A 20,916-nucleotide genomic window follows, 5' to 3' on the forward strand; every position below is an offset into this window, starting at 1 on the left:
AGTTTTCATTTGACGTATACACAAAGGAATTGACAGATGAAATCGAGTGGATTTCGTAAATGTAAACATAGTCTAAGCGTCTTTTCCGTTTGTCCGTGATTAAAAAAATATCGGCGCGAGCCATCTCCAGTCGAGTTGATGGCGGCGATTTTTAGCCGATTTGAGCCGATGTAATCGGCGGCGGCTAAAACCTTAAAAACCAGAGAAGCGGCGGCGCGCCGCCGACCGAAAATCGACTCGCTTCCATCTCTGAACCCTAGGTGGTTCCTCTCTGATTTGCACTAAAAAAATAATAACGAAATAAACTAAAATAAATAAATTTAACCAGAAACCAGACGAATTAACGAATTATTTATTGAAATTACGGAGAAACGAACTAGCAAACGACAAACGGATAATAAAACGAATGAAATTACGGCACGCAAAAAAAAAAAAATAAAGTAAATCTGCAATTTATCGAACGAATTGGTTTGGTCATTACAAATACACATCTTCTCTTCGGTGTGACATGTGTGATAGTGTGTGTGTGTAACAATATGAAGTGTCAATAAATTGTTAAAAAAAAACGCAGAGTGGAAGAAAATGAAAACAAATTAAATGTTTAAACAAATTAAAATGATAAATATAATGGAAATTGTGTGTAATTAGTGGCAAAAAAAGATTTACTGTGGCCTAAGAAACCGAAAGAAATAGTAACCCAAATCATTGAATGGAGATGGAAAAAAAACTACCCCACCCCGCACACAGAGCCAAACAAGAAAATGCAAACCAACTCAATCTATGAAATTTAAGTTTATAAATTATCGACGAGATTGAGAGTATTTCGAGAACGTTATTGCTTTGTTTTTCTTTTTTGTCTAACTTTAACTTTTGTTGTCTAACTAAAAGATTTTAATTGCACAAAAGGAAGAAGGGTTTAGAATCTGTAACCTTCTTTAGGGATATTTTTTTAATGACGTCTTTAAATGTGTCTTAAAAAGAGACATCCCTATTGTTGTGGTATTCTAAAAAAATGCAATATATTTTTTTTACTTCCCATGTTCCTTACACACTACATTAATGTTCTTTTTTCGATGTTCTTACCACTCTCCATTCCATCCATATCCGCCATACATCCATCCAACCATTCAATCCAATTCGATTGGGGAAAAGTAATTTTATTTGTTTTTCTTCTTGGGTTCTTCATGTATTGAGGTTTTGGGCCCAGGGGAGGGCTGTGGGGTGGTTGAATTGCACATGTTTGTGCTTGCTTACTTTGCCCAGTCTTACAGCCTTGCATCTGTTGTCTGGCTGGCTGACTGGATGCATTTATGGCTACGTGCTCAGTTGTAGCTGCTTTAATTTCAACTTGATTACTTTGTTGTTGTTATTATTGTTTTTGTTTAGTGTCATTGTTGTGGAAGATTTACATTCGGTCTCGCACACTGAACATAAGTTTGAAAAACTATTGTTTACATTCGGTCTCGCACACTGAACATAAGTTTGAAAAACTATTGTTTACATTCGGTCTCGCACACTGAACATAAGTTTGAAAAACTATTGTTTACATTCGGTCTCGCACACTGAACATAAGTTTGAAAAACTATTGTTTACATTCGGTCTCGCACACTGAACATAAGTTTGAAAAACTATTGTTTACATTCGGTCTCGCACACTGAACATAAGTTTGAAAAACTATTGTTTACATTCGGTCTCGCACACTGAACATAAGATGGTGGAAGATTTCAATATATTTTTGCTTTGATGTTTACAAAAACAAAGAAATAGAAATTACACCCCCCTTCAACATTATATCGATATGTTTATTGGATTGTTTTGTTTATTGGGTTAGAAGTTGCACTACTCTACAGGACGATTTTATTTTTTCTGAAAAAAAGAACAAAAGGGATAGGTTTTGCTTATGGACTTCACTCCGATCATTTTGAAATTTGTTTCTACTGATATTCCTTGGTTCACCGATTACAATGGTAAACATTTCTTCTGTGGAAAGACCATAATTGTCTAAAATATAGGCACTTTAAGATCTTGAATGTATCATGTAGGTATATTTTAGTTTAAAATTTAGTTTTATCCCATACAACTGATACAAAAGATACATTTTCTTCGATCTTTTTTTACGAAATGTTCTAAACTTTCATATTTGATATACCAATCCGGATATATGACATATGTACTCTGTTCCAGGTCGTGCAAAAATACAATTTTTACTACGATAACAATTTGTTGCTTTGTGATATCGAAAAAATAGTAAAATTAGTAAAGTTTCTAGAACAAAGAACCTTTCCTCTAGCGGTATCAAGGCCCAAGGTAGACAATTTTGTGCTGACTTCAACGATATATAACTTTTGTCCAGGATATGTATACTTTCCGAGCAAGAAATTGTCAAATTCCCGAAGAAAACCTTTAACCCCATTGAAGATTCGAGTTTGTGTGTACCTCTTACGCAAAAGAAATGTTAATTTGAAGCCATGTTTGCATCTGCTCATAACAGATTTTTTTCTGTCAGTGCCGTTGTCGATAACAATTTTTCTAGAACGAAAAGTTGTCGATAACAACTTTTCACTAACGAAAAGTTGTCGGTTACAACTTCTCTAAAACGAAAAGTTGTCGATAACAAGTTTTCTATAACGAAAAGTTGTCGATAACAACTTTTCTATAACGAAAAGTTGTCAATAGCCACTTTTCTATAACGAAAAGTTGTCAATAGCCACTTTTCTATAACGAAAAGTTGTCGATAACAAGTTTTCTATAACGAAAAGGTGTCGATAACAACTTTTCTATAACGAAAAGTTGTCGATAACAACTCTTCTATAACGAAAAGTTGTCGATAACAACTTTTGTATAACGAAAATTTGTCGATAACAACATTTCTATAACGAAAAGTTGTCGATAACAACTTTTTTATAACGAAAAGTTGTCGATAACAACTTATCTACAGCGAAAAGTTGTCGATAACAACTTATCTACAGCGAAAAGTTGTAGGTAACAACTTTTTTTATAACAAAGAGTTATCGATAACAACTTTTCTATAAAGCAAAATTCTCGATAACAATTAAATACGATGAAAAGTTGTTGATAAAAACTATTCTTCAGCGAGAAGTTGTCGATAAGAACCATTCTTCAACGGAACGTTGTCGATTACACCTTATTTATATTGGAAAGTTGTCATTAACGAAAAGTTGTCAATGGCCACTTTTCTATAACGAAAAGTTGTCGATAACAAGTTTTCTATAACGAAAAGGTGTCGATAACAACTTTTCTATAACGAAAAGTTGTCGATAACAACTCTTCTATAACGAAAAGTTGTCAATAACAACTTTTCTATAACGAAAATTTGTCGATAACAACATTTCTATAACGAAAAGTTGTCGATAACAACTTTTTTATAACGAAAAATTGTCGATAACAACTTATCTACAGCGAAAAGTTGTCGATAACTACTTATCTACAGCGAAAAGTTGTAGGTAACAACTTTTTTTATAACAAAGAGTTATCGCAAAATTCTCGATAACAATTAAATACGATGAAAAGTTGTTGATAAAAACTATTCTTCAGCGAGAAGTTGTCGATAAGAACCATTCTTCAACGGAACGTTGTCGATTACACCTTATTTATATTGGAAAGTTGTCATTAACAATATATCTATAAAGAAAAGTTGTCGATAACAACCTTTCTATAACAACATTTCTATAACGAAAAGTTGTCAATAATAACTTTTCTATAACGAAAAGTTGTCGATAACAACTTTTATAAAACGAAGTGTTGTCGAAAATAACTTTTCTTTAATGAAAAGGTGCCGATAACAATTTTTCTATAATAATTAATTGTCGATAACAACTTATCAACAGCGAAAAGTTGTAGGTAACAACTTTTCTATAACAAAGAGTTATCGATAACAACTTTTCTATAAAGCAAAATTCTCGATAACAATTAAATACGATGAAAACTTGTCGATAACATCTATTTTTCAACGAGAAGTTGTCGGTAACAACTATTCTTCAACGGAAAGTTGTCGATTACAACTTTTCTGTAGGGAAAAATTGTCGATAACAACCTTTCTACAACGAAAAGTTGTCGATAACGACTTTTATATGACGAAAAGTTGCCGATAAAAACATTTCTATAGTGAAAGGTTGCCGATAACAACTTTTCTATAACGAAAAATTTTCAATAATAACTTTTCTATAACGAAAAGTTGTCGATAACAACTTATCTACAGCGAAAAGTTGTAGGTAACAACTTTTTATAACAAAGAGTTATCGATAACAACTTTTCTATAAAGCAAAATTCTCGATAACAGTTAAATACAATGAAAAGTTATCAATAAAAACTATTCTTCAATGAGAAGTCGTCGATAACAGTCATTCATCAACCGAAAATTGTCGATTACACATTTTCTATAACGAAAAGTTGTCGATAACAATATTTCTATAAAGAAAAGTTGTCGATGACAACCTTTCTATAACGAAAAGTTGTCAATAATAAATTTTCAATAACGAAAAGTTGTCGATAACAACTTTACTAAAACGAAATGTTGTAGGTAATAACTTTTCTTTAACGAAAAGGTGCCCATAACAACTTTTCTACAACGAAAAATTGTCGATAAAAGCTTATCTACCGCGAAAAGTTGTATATAACAACTTTTCTATAACAAAGAGACATCGATAACAACTTTTCTACAAAGCAAAATTCTCAATAACAATTAAATACGATGAAAAGTTGTCGACAACAACTATTCTTCAACGAGAAGTTGCCGATAACAAACATTCTTCAACGGAAAGTTGTCGATTAAAATTTTTCTATAACGAAAAGCTGTCGATAACAATTTTTCTATAAAGAAAAGTTGTCGATAACAACCTTTCTATAACGAAAAAGTTGTCAATTATAACTTTTCTATAACGAAAAGTGGTCGATAACAACTTTTCTAAAACGAAATGTTGTCGATAATAACTTTTGTTTAAAGAAAAGGTGCCGATAACAACTTTTCTATAATGAATAATTGTCGATAACAACTTATCTACAGCGAATAGTTGTAGGTAACAACTTTTCTATAACAAAGAGTTATCGATAACAACTTTTCTATAAAGCAATATTCTCGATAACAAATAAATTCGATGAAAAGTTGTCGATAAAAACTATTATTCAACGAGAAGTTATCGATAACAACCATTCTTCAACGGAAAGTATTCGATTACATATTTTCTATAACGAAAAGTTGTCGATAACAATATTTCTATAAAGAAAAGTTGTCGATAACAACCTTTCTATAACGAAAAGTTGTCAATAATAACTTTTCTATAACGAAAAGTTGTCGATAACAACTGTACTAAAACGAAATGTTGTCGGTAATAACTTTTCTTTAACGAAAAGGTGCCGATAACAACATTTCTATAACGAATAATTGTCGATAACAACTTATCTACAGCGAAAAGTTGTAGGTAACAACTTTTTTATAACAAAGAGTTATCGATAACAACTTTTTTATAAAGCAAAATTCTCGAGAACAATTAACTACGAAGAAAAATTGTCGATAAAAACTATTCTTCAATGAGAAGTTGTCGATAACAACCATTCTTCGACGGAAAGTTGTCGATTACACCTTTTCTATAAGGAAAAGTTGTCGATAACAATATTTCTATAAAGAAAAGTTGTCGATAGCAACCTTTCTATAACGAAAAGTAGTCAATAATAACTTTTCTATAACAAAAAGTTGTCAATAATAACTTTTCTATAACGAAAAGTTGTGGATAAAACTTTTCTAAAACGAAATGTTGTCGATAATAACTTTTCTTTAACGAATAATTGTCGATAACAACTTATCTACAGCGAAAAGTTGTAGATAACAACTTTTCTATAACAAAGAGTTATCAATAACAACTTTTCTATAAAGCAAAATTCTCGATAACAATTAAATACGATGAAAAGTTGTCGATAACATCTATTTTTCAACGAGAAGTTGTCGATAACAACTATTCATCAACGGAAAGTTGTCGACTACAACTTTTCTATAGGGAAAAGCTGTCGATAACAACTTTCCTATAAAGGAAAGTTGTCGATAACAACCTTTCTACAACGAAAAGTTGTCGATAACGACTTTTATATGACGAAAAGTTGTCGATAAAAACATTTCTATAGTGAAAGGTTGCCGATAACAACTTTTCTATAAGGAAAAATGTTCAATAATAACTTTTCTATAACGAAAAGTTGTCAATAATAACTTTTCTATAACGAAAAGTTGTCAATGACAACATTTCTATAACGAAAAGTGGTCACTAATAATATTCGATATCAACTTTTCTATAAAGAAAAGTTGTCGATAACAACTTTTCTATAACCAAAAGTTGTCGATAGCAACTTTTCTTTAACGAAATGTGGTCACTAATAATATTCGATATCAACTTTTCTATAAAGAAAAGTTGTCGATATCAACTATTCAATAACGAAAAGTTGTCGATAACAAACGAAAAGTTTTTATAACCGAATTTCTATTGCCTGGAGAAACTTTGTCTATAACACGTTTTTGTTGCGAAATGTTATCAACATACCTACATATTCTCTCTATGAAGAAACTGGTTACTAATCAATCTTCGGCAAGTATCTCCCCAAAAAGTATGTTAGCAATAGAATCACCCAAATGATATCCTTTTTTCGACCACAAGTTTTTCTCCATATAGGACACGTTATAGTTAGCACCTCTTTATAGTAAACTTATTATTAATTGCTTTTGTGTATAGAGAACCAGTTGTATGTGTGTGAAAATAAATTGGAATTTAAATTGGAAAATTTAATTTTAGCAAAGGCGCACACCAATAACAGGGTGATTATGAGATGACATTTTAAATTTAAATTGGACAAATTTAATCACAAATTCCAATATAAGGTGACATTTTAAATTGAAATTGGACAAATTTAATCACAAATTCCAATATAAGGTGAAATATTAAATTAAAATTGGACAAATTTAATTACAAATTTTAATACGCAAATTTGCTGATGTGCATACTGCTGGAACCACTGTTCAAAAACGGTGATGGGTGCGCCGGCGGAATAATTTTTTTGTAATCAACATCGAAAATGCCTACAGGCCATGAATGTCGGATTTTTCTATATCGGTTCAGAGGCTGGTAAACAATTATTTGATATATCCCCAAGAGAAAATTTGATGAAGTTTATATATTGTTTGGCCCACTATTCAAAAACGGTGCCTCGTGCGTCGATGAAATAATTTTTGTCGGAATCAGCATCGAAAATACCCCTAGGCCATGTATTTTGGGAAGATCAATGCTTATTAAAATCTTGGAAAAAAATTTATTTGTATGTACACCCAATGAACCTCTCGAAGTGCATTTCCTGTTGGGCCCACTGTTCTGAAACGGTGGCTCGTGCGTCCGCGGGATAATTTTTATTGGAATCAGCATCGAAAATACCTCTAGGCCATGTATTTTGGGAAGATCAAAGCTTATTAAAATCTTGGAAAAAAAAATTATTTGTATATACACCCAACTTGCAGAAATGCATATTTTGTTAGGCCCACTATTCCGAAACGGTGGCTCGTGCGTCCACGGGATAATTTTTATTGGAATCAGCATCGAAAATACCTCTAGGCCATATATTTTGGGAAGATCAAAGCTTATTAAAATCTTGGAAAAAATTTATTTGTATGTACACCCAATGAACCTCCCGAAGTGCATTTCCTGTTGGGCCCACTGTTCTTAAACGGTGACTCGTGCGTCCACGGGATAATTTTTATTGGAATCAGCATCAAAAATACCTCTAGGCCATGTATTTTGGGAAGATCAAAGCTTATTAAAATCTTGGAAAAAAAATTATTTGTATATACACCCAACTTGCAGACATGCATATTTTTTTAGGCCCACTTTTCGGAAACGGTGGCTCGTGCGTCCACGGGATAATTTTTATTGGAATCAGCATCGAAAATACCTCTAGGCCATATATTTTGGAAAGATTAAAGCTTATTAAAATCTTGGAAAAAAAATAATTTGTATATACACCCAACTTGCAGACATGCATATTTTGTTAGGCCCACTGTTCTGAAACGGTGACTCGTGCGTCCACGGGATAATTTTTATTGGAATCAGCATCAAAAATACCTCTAGGCCATGTATTTTGGGAAGATCAAAGCTTATTAAAATCTTGGAAAAAAAATTATTTGTTTATACACCCAACTTGCCGACATGCATATTTTGTTAGGCCCACTGTTCTGAAACGGTGGCTCGTGCGTCCACGGGATAATTTTTATTGGAATCAGCATCGAAAATACCTGTAGGCCATGTATTTTGGGAAGATCAAAGCTTATTAAAATCTTGGAAAAAAATTTATTTGCATGTACACCCAATGAACCTCCCGAAGTGCATTTCCTGTTGGGCCCACTGTTCTGAAACGGTGGCTCGTGCGTCCACGGAATATTTTTTTCTGGATAGGGCATCGAATGACCATCAAGCCCATGTCTTTCAATAGATTCTAGATATATTCAGATTTTGGTAAAAAATTATTTTTTATATTCCCACTACGAAAACTGCTGAAGGGAAATTTTTGTGGGGCCCCCACTTAATAATGGGGAGGGGTTCGTCCACGGAATATTTTTTTCTGGATAGAGCATTGAACGTCCATCAAGCCCATGTCTTTCAATAGATTCTAAATATATTCAGATTTTGGGAAAAAATTATTTTTTATATTCCCACTACGAAAACTGCTAAAGGGAAATTATTGTGGGCCCCCCCACTTAATAATGGGGAGGGGTTCGTCCACGGAATATTTTTTTCTGGATAGGGCATCGAATGACTATCAAGCCCATGTCTTTCAATAGATTCTAAATATATTCAGATTTTGGGAAAAAATTATTTTTTATATTCCCACTACGAAAACTGCTAAAGGGAAATTATTGTGGGGCCCCCACTTAATAATGGGGAGGGGTTCGTCCACGGAATATTTTTTTCTGGATAGAGCATTGAATGACCATCAAGCCCATGTCTTTCAATAGATTCTATATATATTCAGATTTTGGGAAAAAATTATTTTTTATATTCCCACTACGAAAACTGCTAAAGGGAAATTATTGTGGGGCCCCCCACTTAATAATGGGGAGGGGTTCGTCCACGGAATATTTTTTTCTGGATAGAGCATTGAATGACCATCAAGCCCATGTCTTTCAATAGATTCTAAATATATTCAGGTTTTGGGAAAAAATTATTTTTTATATTCCCACTACGAAAACTGCTAAAGGGAAATTATTGTGGGCCCCCCCCACTTAATAATGGGGAGGGGTTCGTCCACGGAATATTTTTTTCTGGATAGGGCATCGAATGACTATCAAGCCCATGTCTTTCAATAGATTCTAAATATATTCAGATTTTGGGAAAAAATTATTTTTTATATTCCCACTACGAAAACTGCTAAAGGGAAATTATTGTGGGGCCCCCACTTAATAATGGGGAGGGGTTCGTCCACGGAATATTTTTTTCTGGATAGAGCATTGAATGACCATCAAGCCCATGTCTTTCAATAGATTCTATATATATTCAGATTTTGGGAAAAAATTATTTTTTATATTCCCACTACGAAAACTGCTAAAGGGAAATTATTGTGGGGCCCCCCACTTAATAATGGGGAGGGGTTCGTCCACGGAATATTTTTTTCTGGATAGAGCATTGAATGACCATCAAGCCCATGTCTTTCAATAGATTCTAAATATATTCAGGTTTTGGGAAAAAATTATTTTTTATATTCCCACTACGAAAACTGCTAAAGGGAAATTATTGTGGGGCCCCCCACTTAATAATGGGGAGGGGTTCGTCCACGGAATATTTTTTTCTGGATAGAGCATTGAATGACCATCAAGCCCATGTCTTTCAATAGATTCTATATATATTCAGATTTTGGGAAAAAATTATTTTTTATATTCCCACTACGAAAACTGCTAAAGGGAAATTATTGTGGGGCCCCCCACTTAATAATGGGGAGGGGTTCGTCCACGGAATATTTTTTTCTGGATAGAGCATTGAATGACCATCAAGCCCATGTCTTTCAATAGATTCTAAATATATTCAGGTTTTGGGAAAAAATTATTTTTTATATTCCCACTACGAAAACTGCTAAAGGGAAATTATTGTGGGGCCCCCACTTAATAATGGGGAGGGGTTCGTCCACGGAATATTTTTTTCTGGATAGGGCATCGAATGTCTATTAAGTCCATGTCTTTCAAGAAATTCTAAATATATTCAGATTTTGGAAAAAAAATTTTATATACCCACTACGAAAAGGATAATTAAGTTGTTACAGAAAGTTGTTTGTTAAGTCACTTTGTTCTCTGTTAACTCTCTCTTCATGAGAACATGCTAGTAACCAACCACACCATATAATGGTTTGCGATCGAGTTATCGTGTCGGGTTTTGGCTCATTTGTCTAAGAGGTCGGTACAAACGCAGTTTTATAGCAGAGGATTGGGTTCAAATCCCCGAGGAGGTGAAAGTCTTTCTATTTATTTTTTGTTTTGTTTTATTAATTAACAAATTTTATTAAATATGCAGAAACCCTTTAAAAACCCCAAACATTTTTTTTTTCACAAAAAATAACAATTTGCGATTGCGTGGAGATACATAGGCCGAATGAAACTTTGTAAACATGGACTGACAAATTACAGACAATACTATGACGAAATGCAAAAATTTGCGAAAATATCCGAGTTTTACGTAAATATTTGCAACCATTTGGCATTATGTGGGTTAAAAACCGATTTTGGTAATTTTGGATGAAAAATTTAAACATGTGATACAAATTTAATCATTTATGTTATATCTACTTACATACATATGTATGTATATAAATTCAGGAATTTATTAGGAATGTACTAACAGTATTTTTTCAATCAAAAACCAGCACATTGAAAACATTTATACACATAGGTACATACATAGGTACATACATATAAAATCCTCCAAACTTTTCCCCATTTTAAAGAACGCCCGATTCCAAGAAAACTATGCGTTCTAGAGAAAAAGGGTATTTTATATAAAATGCTTAGAAAGTCACGAAATTATCATTTTCAAATAAAGTTTTAAGTTTTCTCGAAAAAAAATCTCGGCGCTAAGTGAGTTAACCCACTTTTTGCGAGAAACCTTAAAATTGTTTATGAAAATTATATTTTAAGACTTTTTTAAGTATATTTTATGAAATAACTTTTTTCTCTAAAACGTATAGTTTTTCTGCAATCGGGCCTTCTTTTAAAAACGCCAAAAACTTTGAAGTGTAATATAGGTGTATCCTTATTAGAGTTGGGTAATCTAGTTCCTTGTACTAGTTCCAAAACGTATGAGTAACATCATGAAATATAACGTGTGATGTTAAGTATACGCAGTTTGTTCAAAGAAAAAATGTGGGCCATTGGAACTGCGAAGTGAACTATATAGTTCCATATAGTTCCTTTGGCACAACTCTAATCCTTATATGCCAATCCCTTGGTATTTGATTAAGAAAATACTCTTACTACCTATATTCCTAATAAATCCCTGGCTTTATACGATTCTAACATGTATGATTAAACTTTTATCGCATATTCAAATTTTTCATCAAATGTCGAAAATTACAAAAAAGTCGAGTTTTTTTAATAGCTTGGGTTTTATCCCAATTGTGGGCAAATGCTTTATAAGTATTAAATGATAGATAACGGACAATACTATAACAAAATGCAAAAACCCACAAAAATATTCGAATATACCAGCGTTTTACGTAAATTTTTGAAATCATTTGTTGTGGTGTTTAAACGACCAGAGGCTTTAAACATAGTACACGTTGACAAAAAACAATGATAGTCTTCGAGGTCTACATATTTCGTTAATATCAAAGTCTAGTTGAATATGTACATATGTAATTACTTTCCTAATTTGTAAATAATACTTTACATCTTGCATTTCAATTTTTTTAGCTAAACAATAGTTTTTATTTACTGAAAAGGGTTGACTGTCATTCAAAACTGATATGTAGTGGTACCGCCCTTTAAAAGATATTTTGTGTTACGATCTGTGATGTCTGTTTGCTCCAGAATTCTCTTATTTGCCTTTTTCTATACTTAAAAGTTTCCATAGCTATTTTTAGCTTTTGTGTTTTTATTATCTTCTCTCCTTCTCTCCAACCAAAAATGATGCTTAAAAGCGCGGGAGAAAATTGGCTTTTAAAAAATAGTATTAGGCTTAGACTGCACATGTTTACTATGTGCATGTGTATACTACCTACCCCTAAACGTAATAAAAAGAAAGATGCAGTGCTAATAGTATACGTTTAACTCAGTGTCGATAAGGAGCTTGCGTAGCTGAAGTGGTTAAGAGTCTGTCGTTGCAGTCTGTTGGTCTTGGGTTCAAATCCCTGTGGAGTTTTGATTTTGATGACTTATTTTTTTTGCGTTTTTATTTATTTAACAAAAAAGAAAGATTTTGTCTTATTAATTTATGAATAAATATTCACTATAAATAAACAACTTTATGTAATCAAAACTCCATTGAGATTTGAACCCAAGACCGATAAATCGCAACGTCAGACTCTCAACCAATTCGGCTATGCAACCTCAGTAGCGGTACTGAATAAAATGCATAAAATATATGTTTCGTAAAAAATAAATATAATACATTTTTTCCGAGAGTAAGTTATCAGGATTTTACTTTAATCAATATTCTTCTGTTGTGTATTTTCCCTGTCTGAATTTTATCAACCAGTTTAAAAATAGTTTATTATAAATTTTCTACAACCAAATATGTACATACTATGTACATGTAAATTGGTTTAAAAATCATATAGAGCTGAACAGAAAAAGGTACACAATGTCGATCTCTGCATTACATTTCAACTAACTGTAAATTTGTTGAAGTCACCGAGACATCAAACAAATTGACAATGAAAATGGGCTTTTTCAACATGTTTTTTGTTTTTGAAGAAAATAATAAAATGTATAAATAATTCGCATTTGCATTTTCTAAATAAATTTCATATAAAACCAACATTCATTATAAGTTGATCGAGGTACTACATGTGGTACAGTTTGTTGTAGTGGTATGAAGAAGGAATGCAACAGGCAACGTAATATAAATGAAGGTGTGTTTGTGGGTAACAGTAGACACTCGAAAAAGGCAAAGGAGAAAATGTTCAATCATCCCTATTGGAAAAAAAAAACAGAACAAAAAACACATTTTTTTGCACAGCGTTTGTTAAACTGTAAATCAGCAAATAAGCCAAAATAGGTAGTTTAGCTTATAACTAGTTCAAAATTAATCAAGCTAGCATTGGATAATATTGAATACTTTGGTTCTCAACCCTAATTAGACAGTTGGCCTAAGGGGAAATATTGGGAAAATATTAAGTTGTGTTTATAAAATAGTCAGCATTATGATAATTTTAAACTAATTATAGTCCCTACAGGTTAACGTATAAAAAGTACAGATAGGCATAGTCAAAGATAAAAATATTTTTATTTTTTAATACAAATATCGGATGCCTTCTCAGATCCTTATTATTTTTGTACACATACAGTGTCGGACAAAACTAAAGCACCCCCTCAGTACATTTTTTTAAAATGATAATTTTTTAAGAAAAAAATGTTGTAAATTTATTTTATATATTTTTTATTTATTTAACAAAATATGCATGTCTGCAAGTTGGGTGTATAAACAAATAATTTTTTTTCCAAGATTTTAATAAGCTTTGATCTTCCCAAAATACATGGCCTAGAGGTATTTTCCATGCTGATTCCAATAAAAATTATCCCGTGGACGCACGAGCCACCGTTTCAGAACAGTGGGCCTAACAAAATATGCATGTCGGCAAGTTGGGTGTATAAACAAATAATTTTTTTTCCAAGATTTTAATAAGCTTTGATCTTCCCAAAATACATGGCCTAGAGGTATTTTCGATGCTGATTCCAATAAAAATTATCCCGCGGACGCACGAGCAACCGTTTCGGAATAGTGGGCCTAACAAAATATGCATGTCTGCAAGTTGGGTGTATATACAAATAATTTTTTTCCAAGATTTTAATAAGCTTTGATCTTCCCAAAATACATGGCCTAGAGGTATTTTCGATGCTGATTCCAATAAAAATTATCCCGTGGACGCACGAGCCACCGTTTCAGAGCAGTGGGCCTAACAAAATATGCATGTCTGCAAGTTGGGTGTATATACAAATAATTTTTTTCCAAGATTTTAATAAGCTTTGATCTTCCCAAAATACATGGCCTAGAGGTATTTTTGATGCTGATTCCAATAAAAATTATCCCGTGGACGCACGAGCCACCGTTTCAGAACAGTGGGCCCAACAGGAAATGCACTTCGGGAGGTTCATTGGGTGTACATGCAAATAAGTTTTTTTCCAAGATTTTAATAAGCTTTGATCTTCCCAAAATATATGGCCTAGAGATATTTTCGATGCTGATTCCAATAAAAATTATCCCGTGGACGCACGAGTCACCGTTTCAGAACAGTGGGCCTAACAAAATATGCATGTCTGCAAGTTGGGTGTATATACAAATTATTTTTTTTCCAAGATTTTAATAAGCTTTGATCTTCCCAAAATACATGGCCTAGAGGTATTTTTGATGCTGATTCCAATAAAAATTATCCCGTGGACGCACGAGTCACCGTTTCAGAACAGTGGGCCTAACAAAATATGCATGTCTGCAAGTTGGGTGTATATACAAATTATTTTTTTTCCAAGATTTTAATAAGCTTTAATCTTTCCAAAATATATGGCCTAGAGGTATTTTCGATGCTGATTCCAATAAAAATTATCCCGTGGTCGCACGAGCCACCGTTTCGGAATAGTGGGCCTAACAAAATATGCATGTCTGCAAGTTGGGTGTATATACAAATAATTTTTTTCCAAGATTTTAATAAGCTTTGATCTTCCTAAAATACATGGCCTAGAGGTATTTTCGATGCTGATTCCAATAAAAATTATCCCGTGGACGCACGAGCCACCGTTTCAGAACAGTGGGCCTAACAAAATATGCATGTCTGCAAGTTGGGTGTATATACAAATAATTTTTTTCCAAGATTTTAATAAGCTTTGATCTTCCCAAAATACATGGCCTAGAGGTATTTTTGATGCTGATTCCAATAAAAATTATCCCGTGGACGCACGAGCCACCGTTTCAGAACAGTGGGCCCAACAGGAAATGCACTTCGGGAGGTTCATTGGGTGTACATGCAAATAAATTTTTTTCCAAGATTTTAATAAGCTTTGATCTTCCCAAAATACATGGCCTAGAGGTATTTTCGATGCTGATTCCAATAAAAATTATCCCGTGGACGCACGAGCCACCGTTTCAGAACAGTGGGCCTAACAAAATATGCATGTCTGCAAGTTGGGTGTATAAACAAATATTTTTTTTTCCAAGATTTTAATAAGCTTTGATCTTCCCAAAATACATGGCCTAGAGGTATTTTCGATGCTGATTCCAATAAAAATTATCCCGTGGTCGCACGAGCCACCGTTTCGGAATAGTGGGCCTAACAAAATATGCATGTCTGCAAGTTGGGTGTATATACAAATAATTTTTTTCCAAGATTTTAATAAGCTTTGATCTTCCCAAAATACATGGCCTAGAGGTATTTTTGATGCTGATTCCAATAAAAATTATCCCGTGGACGCACGAGCCACCGTTTCAGAACAGTGGGCCCAACAGGAAATGCACTTCGGGAGGTTCATTGGGTGTACATGCAAATAAATTTTTTTCCAAGATTTTAATAAGCATTGATCTTCCCAAAATACATGGCCTAGAGGTATTTTCGATGCTGATTCCAATAAAAATTATCCCGTGGACGCACGAGCCACCGTTTCAGAACAGTGGGCCTAACAAAATATGCATGTCTGCAAGTTGGGTGTATAAACAAATATTTTTTTTCCAAGATTTTAATAAGCTTTGATCTTCCCAAAATACATGGCCTAGAGGTATTTTCGATGCTGATTCCAATAAAAATTATCCCGTGGACGCACGAGCCACCGTTTCGGAATAGTGGGCCTAACAAAATATGCATGTCTGCAAGTTGGGTGTATATACAAATAATTTTTTTCCAAGATTTTAATAAGCTTTGATCTTCCCAAAATACATGGCCTAGAGGTATTTTCGATGCTGATTCCAATAAAAATTATTCCGTGGACGCACGAGTCACCGTTTCAGAACAGTGGGCCTAACAAAATATGCATGTCTGCATGTTGGGTGTATATACAAATAATTTTTTTCCAAGATTTTAATAAGCTTTTATCTTCCCAAAATACATGGCCTAGAGGTATTTTCGATGCTAATTCCAATAAAAATTATCCCGTGGACGCACGAGCCACCGTTTCGGAATAGTGGGCCTAACAAAATATGCATTTCTGCAAGTTGGGTGTATATACAAATAATTTTTTTTTCCAAGATTTTAATAAGCTTTGATCTTCCCAAAATACATGGCCTAGAGGTATTTTCGATGCTGATTCCAATAAAAATTATCCCGCGGACGCACGAGCCACCGTTTCAGAACAGTGGGCCCAACAGGAAATGCACTTCGAGAGGTTCATTGGGTGTACATACAAATAAATTTTTTTCCAAGATTTTAATAAGCATTGATCTTCCCAAAATACATGGCCTAGGGGTATTTTCGATGCTGATTCCGACAAAAATTATTTCATCGACGCACGAGGCACCGTTTTTGAATAGTGGGCCAAACAATATATAAACTTCATCAAATTTTCTCTTGGGGATATATCAAATAATTGTTTACCAGCCTCTGAACCGATATAGAAAAATCCGACATTCATGGCCTGTAGGCATTTTCGATGTTGATTACAAAAAAAATTATTCCGCCGGCGCACCCATCACCGTTTTTGAACAGTGGTTCCAGCAGTATGCACATCAGCAAATTTGCGTATTAAAATTTGTAATTAAATTTGTCCAATTTTAATTTAATATTTCACCTTATATTGGAATTTGTGATTAAATTTGTCCAATTTCAATTTAAAATGTCACCTTATATTGGAATTTGTGATTAAATTTGTCCAATTTAAATTTAAAATGTCATCTCATAATCACCCTGTTATTGGTGTGCGCCTTTGCTAAAATTAAATTTTCCAATTTAAATTCCAATTTATTTTCACACACATACCAGTTGTCCTCATCTTTTCTCTAAAAATCAGTAGCACACTTCCACTCATATTAATCTCTAATTAACCTCACTTTTACTTAAAAATTAATCAATTTTTTTTCATTATTTTTTCTTCATCTAGATATCTATTGTTAATCATTACAACAAATACAACAAGCAAAGTCTCTAAAGCATTAGAAGAACATCACACACAGTAGGCAAAAGAAACCACGAAGATAATATTGAAAACAACAAGAACAAGCGAAACCAAACAGAAAGTAACCAATAAAGTCAGTCTAAGCATTTAACGCTTCGAAACGAAAAACAACAATAATAATAGCAGCAAAGACGTCAAAGCAAGCGGCCGCTCTTGGCTAACATCGAATTATACACGATTCTCTAACATACACATGGCTTATAAAAGTGTCAACAACTTTAATTTACAACAACAACAAGAAAAACACGAGCATAAACAAAAGCTATAGGAGGAACAACAACAACAACAAAGCAAAGAACTCTTCAACAATAACAAAACAAATTACAATCAAGTGTTTGAAGTAATACAATACACAGCAACAACAAAAATCAGCACAATAGCCAAGTACCCCACTGAAGACGAGGACGACATAACTTGCATAAAACTCTCTTCCACACGGTCATAGAACAATAACTAAAAATAAAACATCAGAAGCACAATATTAAAGCAGAAACCATAACAAAAAGAAATTTTCCCAAAAGAAATTTGCATTTGTAACCCTCATAAAAGCTGTAGACGGCATCCAGACAATATTGCTAACAAAGTTGTGCATTTTCTAAAGCCTTCACAATTTTGTTGCTTATGTCTCCTGGTCCCTTGGCTAAATGATCCTTGCACGCATTTACATATTGTTTTCCTAGTGGGCTTTTTTGCTTTGCCTTAACATTTAATGCCTGCACGTCATTATAACGCCACACAAATGATCGCAATTAGCGAAGAACAACACACCGATAATAATGGCTCAACAACAAGTAGTACCACCGCCACCACCAATAACGCCTACACGACAACCAGCAATGCCGCCATCACAACGACATCGACAGCCGGCGCAGTGGCATCAAAAACAAATGGTCATAAAGCAACAACATCATCATCATTATCATCATCACAACAGCAACAACAACACAAAATAAAACCTTATAATGGCTATAATCAGTCCGAGACTGTGGTTAGCACAACAACATCAAATAACACACAAATTGATTCAGCCATAGTCACCAGTGCCCAACAAAGTTCCAATGACTTGGTACCGGAAGGTAGTCTTTGGACCGCCTTGTACGACTACGAGGCCCAGGGAGAAGATGAACTTAATTTGGAAAGGGGCCAAGTGGTTTTGGTTTTATCAATGGATCCCAATGTCTCAGGAGATGAGGGATGGTGGACTGGTAAAATTGGTGATAAGGTAAGAAAAAACAAATTTTGAACTGATTTTTAATTCCGTTAACCAAATTTCTTCTCATTTCCAGGTTGGAATATTCCCTAGTAACTTTGTTACAAATCATGATCCTATGATGATAAATGTGCCTTCAGCAATTGGCGATATACAGCCCCATGAAATAGAATATGAGGAACTGGACGTAGAAGAGGTGATTGGCGTGGGTGGTTTTTGCAAAGTTCATCGTGGTTTCTATCGCAATGAAGAGGTGGCCATAAAGGCAGCACGACAAACTGCCGATGAAGATATGCAATCGATGCGTGATAGTGTCCTCCAAGAAGCCAAGCTATTTTGGGCTTTAAAGCATGAAAATATTGTGGCTCTAAGAGGAGTATGCCTCAAGCCACCCAAATTATGCCTGGTTATGGAATATGCCAGGGGAGGAAGTCTGAATCGTGTATTGGCTGGTCGTAAAATACCACCAGATGTTCTTGTCAATTGGGCCATACAAATTGCGAAGGGTATGAATTATTTACACAATGAAGCACCCATTTCGGTTATACACCGGGACTTGAAAAGTTCCAATGGTGAGTTTTGTTAAGTCCTTATCAGTATGCTTGACTAATGTTCCCTTCCGTTGCAGTTTTAATCTTCGAAGCAATTGAAGGAGATAATCTACACAAAAAGACTTTGAAAATTACCGACTTTGGTTTGGCCAGAGAACTGTATAATACAACGCGAATGTCGGCGGCTGGTACCTACGCTTGGATGCCACCAGAAGTTATAAGTCGTGGCACTTATTCCAAGTAAGTAAACCGAAGAAAATGTTTTCGTTAGAGAAAAAGTTGTCTTCGACAAAAATTCGTCATAGAAACGATGTTTTGTCATAGAAAAGTTGTTAACGACAAATCGACTACTTTTCGTTATAAAAAGTTTGTTATCGACAACTTTTCGTAACAGAAGAGTTTGTTATCGATATCTTTTCGTTATAGAAAAGTTGTTATCGACAACTTTTTCGTTATAGAAAAGTTCTTATAGACAACTTTTTGTTATAAAAAAGTTGTTATCGACAACTTTTTGTTATATAAAAGTTCTTATAGACAACTTTTTGTTATAAAAAGTTGTTATCGACAACTTTTCTTTATAAAAGAGTTGTAATCGACAACTTTTCGTTGTAGAAAAGTTGTTATCGACAACTTTTCGTTATAGAAAAGTTGTTATCGACAACTTTTCGTTATAGAAAAGTTGTTATCGACAACTTTTCGTTATAGAAAAGTTGTTATCGACAACTTTTCGTTATAGAAAAGTTGTTATCGACAACTTTTCGTTATAGAAAAGTTGTTATCGACAACTTTTCGTTATAGAAAAGTTGTTATCGACAACTCTTCGTTATAAAAGAGTTGTTATCGACAACTTTTCGTTATAAAAGAGTTGTTATCGACAACTTTTCGTTATAGAAAAGTTTTTATCGACGACTTTTCTTTATAGAAAAGTTGTTATCGACAACTTTTCGTTATAGAAAAGTTGTTATCGATAACTTTTCGGTATAGAAATGTTGTTATCGACAACTCTTCGTTATAGAAATGTTGTCATTGCTATTTTGTCAAGGAAAATTTGTTATCGAAAACTTTTCTTCATAAAAAAGTTGTTATCCAAATGTTATCTCCATAAAAAGCTTTTATCGAAAAAATTTGTTATCGACAACTTTTCGTTATAAAAAAGTTCTTATAGACAACTTTTTGTTATAGAAAATTTGTTATCGACAACTTTTCGTTATAGAAAAGTTGTTATCGACAACTTTTCTTCATAAAAGAGTTGTTATCGACAACTTTTCGTTATAGAAAAGTTGTTATCGATAACTTTTCGTTATAGAAAAGTTGTTATCGACAACTCTTCGTTATAAAAGGGTTGTTATTGACAACTTTTAGTTATAGAAAAGTTGTTATCGATAACTTTTCGTTATAGAAATGTTGTTATCGACAACTCTTCGTTATAGAAGAGTTGTTATCGGTACCTTTTGGTTATAGAAATGTTGCCATTGCTTTTTTGTCAAGGAAAACTTGTTATCGAAAACTTTTCTTCATAAAAAAGTTGTTATCCAAATGATTTCTCCATAAAAAGCTTTTATCGAAAACATTTTCATCGTATTAAATTGTTATCGACAACTTTTCGTTATAGAAAAGTTGTTATCGACAACTTTTCGTTATAGAAAAGTTGTTATCGACAACTTTTCGTTATAGAAAAGTTGTTGTCGACAACTTTTCGTTTTAGAAAAGTTGCTGTCGACAACTTTTCGTTTTAGAAAAGTTGCTATCGACAACTTTTCGTTTTAGAAAAGTTGTTCTCGGCAACTTTTCGTTAAAGAAAAGTTGTTCTCGGC

At 33.5% G+C, this 20,916-nt stretch overlaps 1 protein-coding gene across 1 annotated transcript in view; it reads left to right on the forward strand.

Annotated features, from left to right (window-relative positions):
* The first annotated feature begins 252 nt into the window (after positions 1-252).
* slpr (mitogen-activated protein kinase kinase kinase slipper) overlaps positions 253-20,916 on the forward strand; it is a 37,463-nt gene continuing 16,799 nt past the window's right edge. Inside the window, exons 1-4 of the mRNA XM_073972905.1 lie at positions 253-999; positions 17,267-18,563; positions 18,628-19,123; positions 19,180-19,342. Of these exons, the coding sequence (XP_073829006.1) occupies positions 18,051-18,563; positions 18,628-19,123; positions 19,180-19,342 (1,172 nt within the window). The 5' untranslated portion in view covers positions 253-999; positions 17,267-18,050. The remainder of the gene's footprint in view (positions 1,000-17,266; positions 18,564-18,627; positions 19,124-19,179; positions 19,343-20,916) is intronic.

The sequence above is a fragment of the Musca autumnalis genome, unplaced genomic scaffold, assembly GCF_047663935.1.
Source record: "Musca autumnalis isolate F117 unplaced genomic scaffold, ASM4766393v1 scaffold_3, whole genome shotgun sequence".
Taxonomy (NCBI): Eukaryota; Metazoa; Arthropoda; class Insecta; order Diptera; family Muscidae; genus Musca; species Musca autumnalis.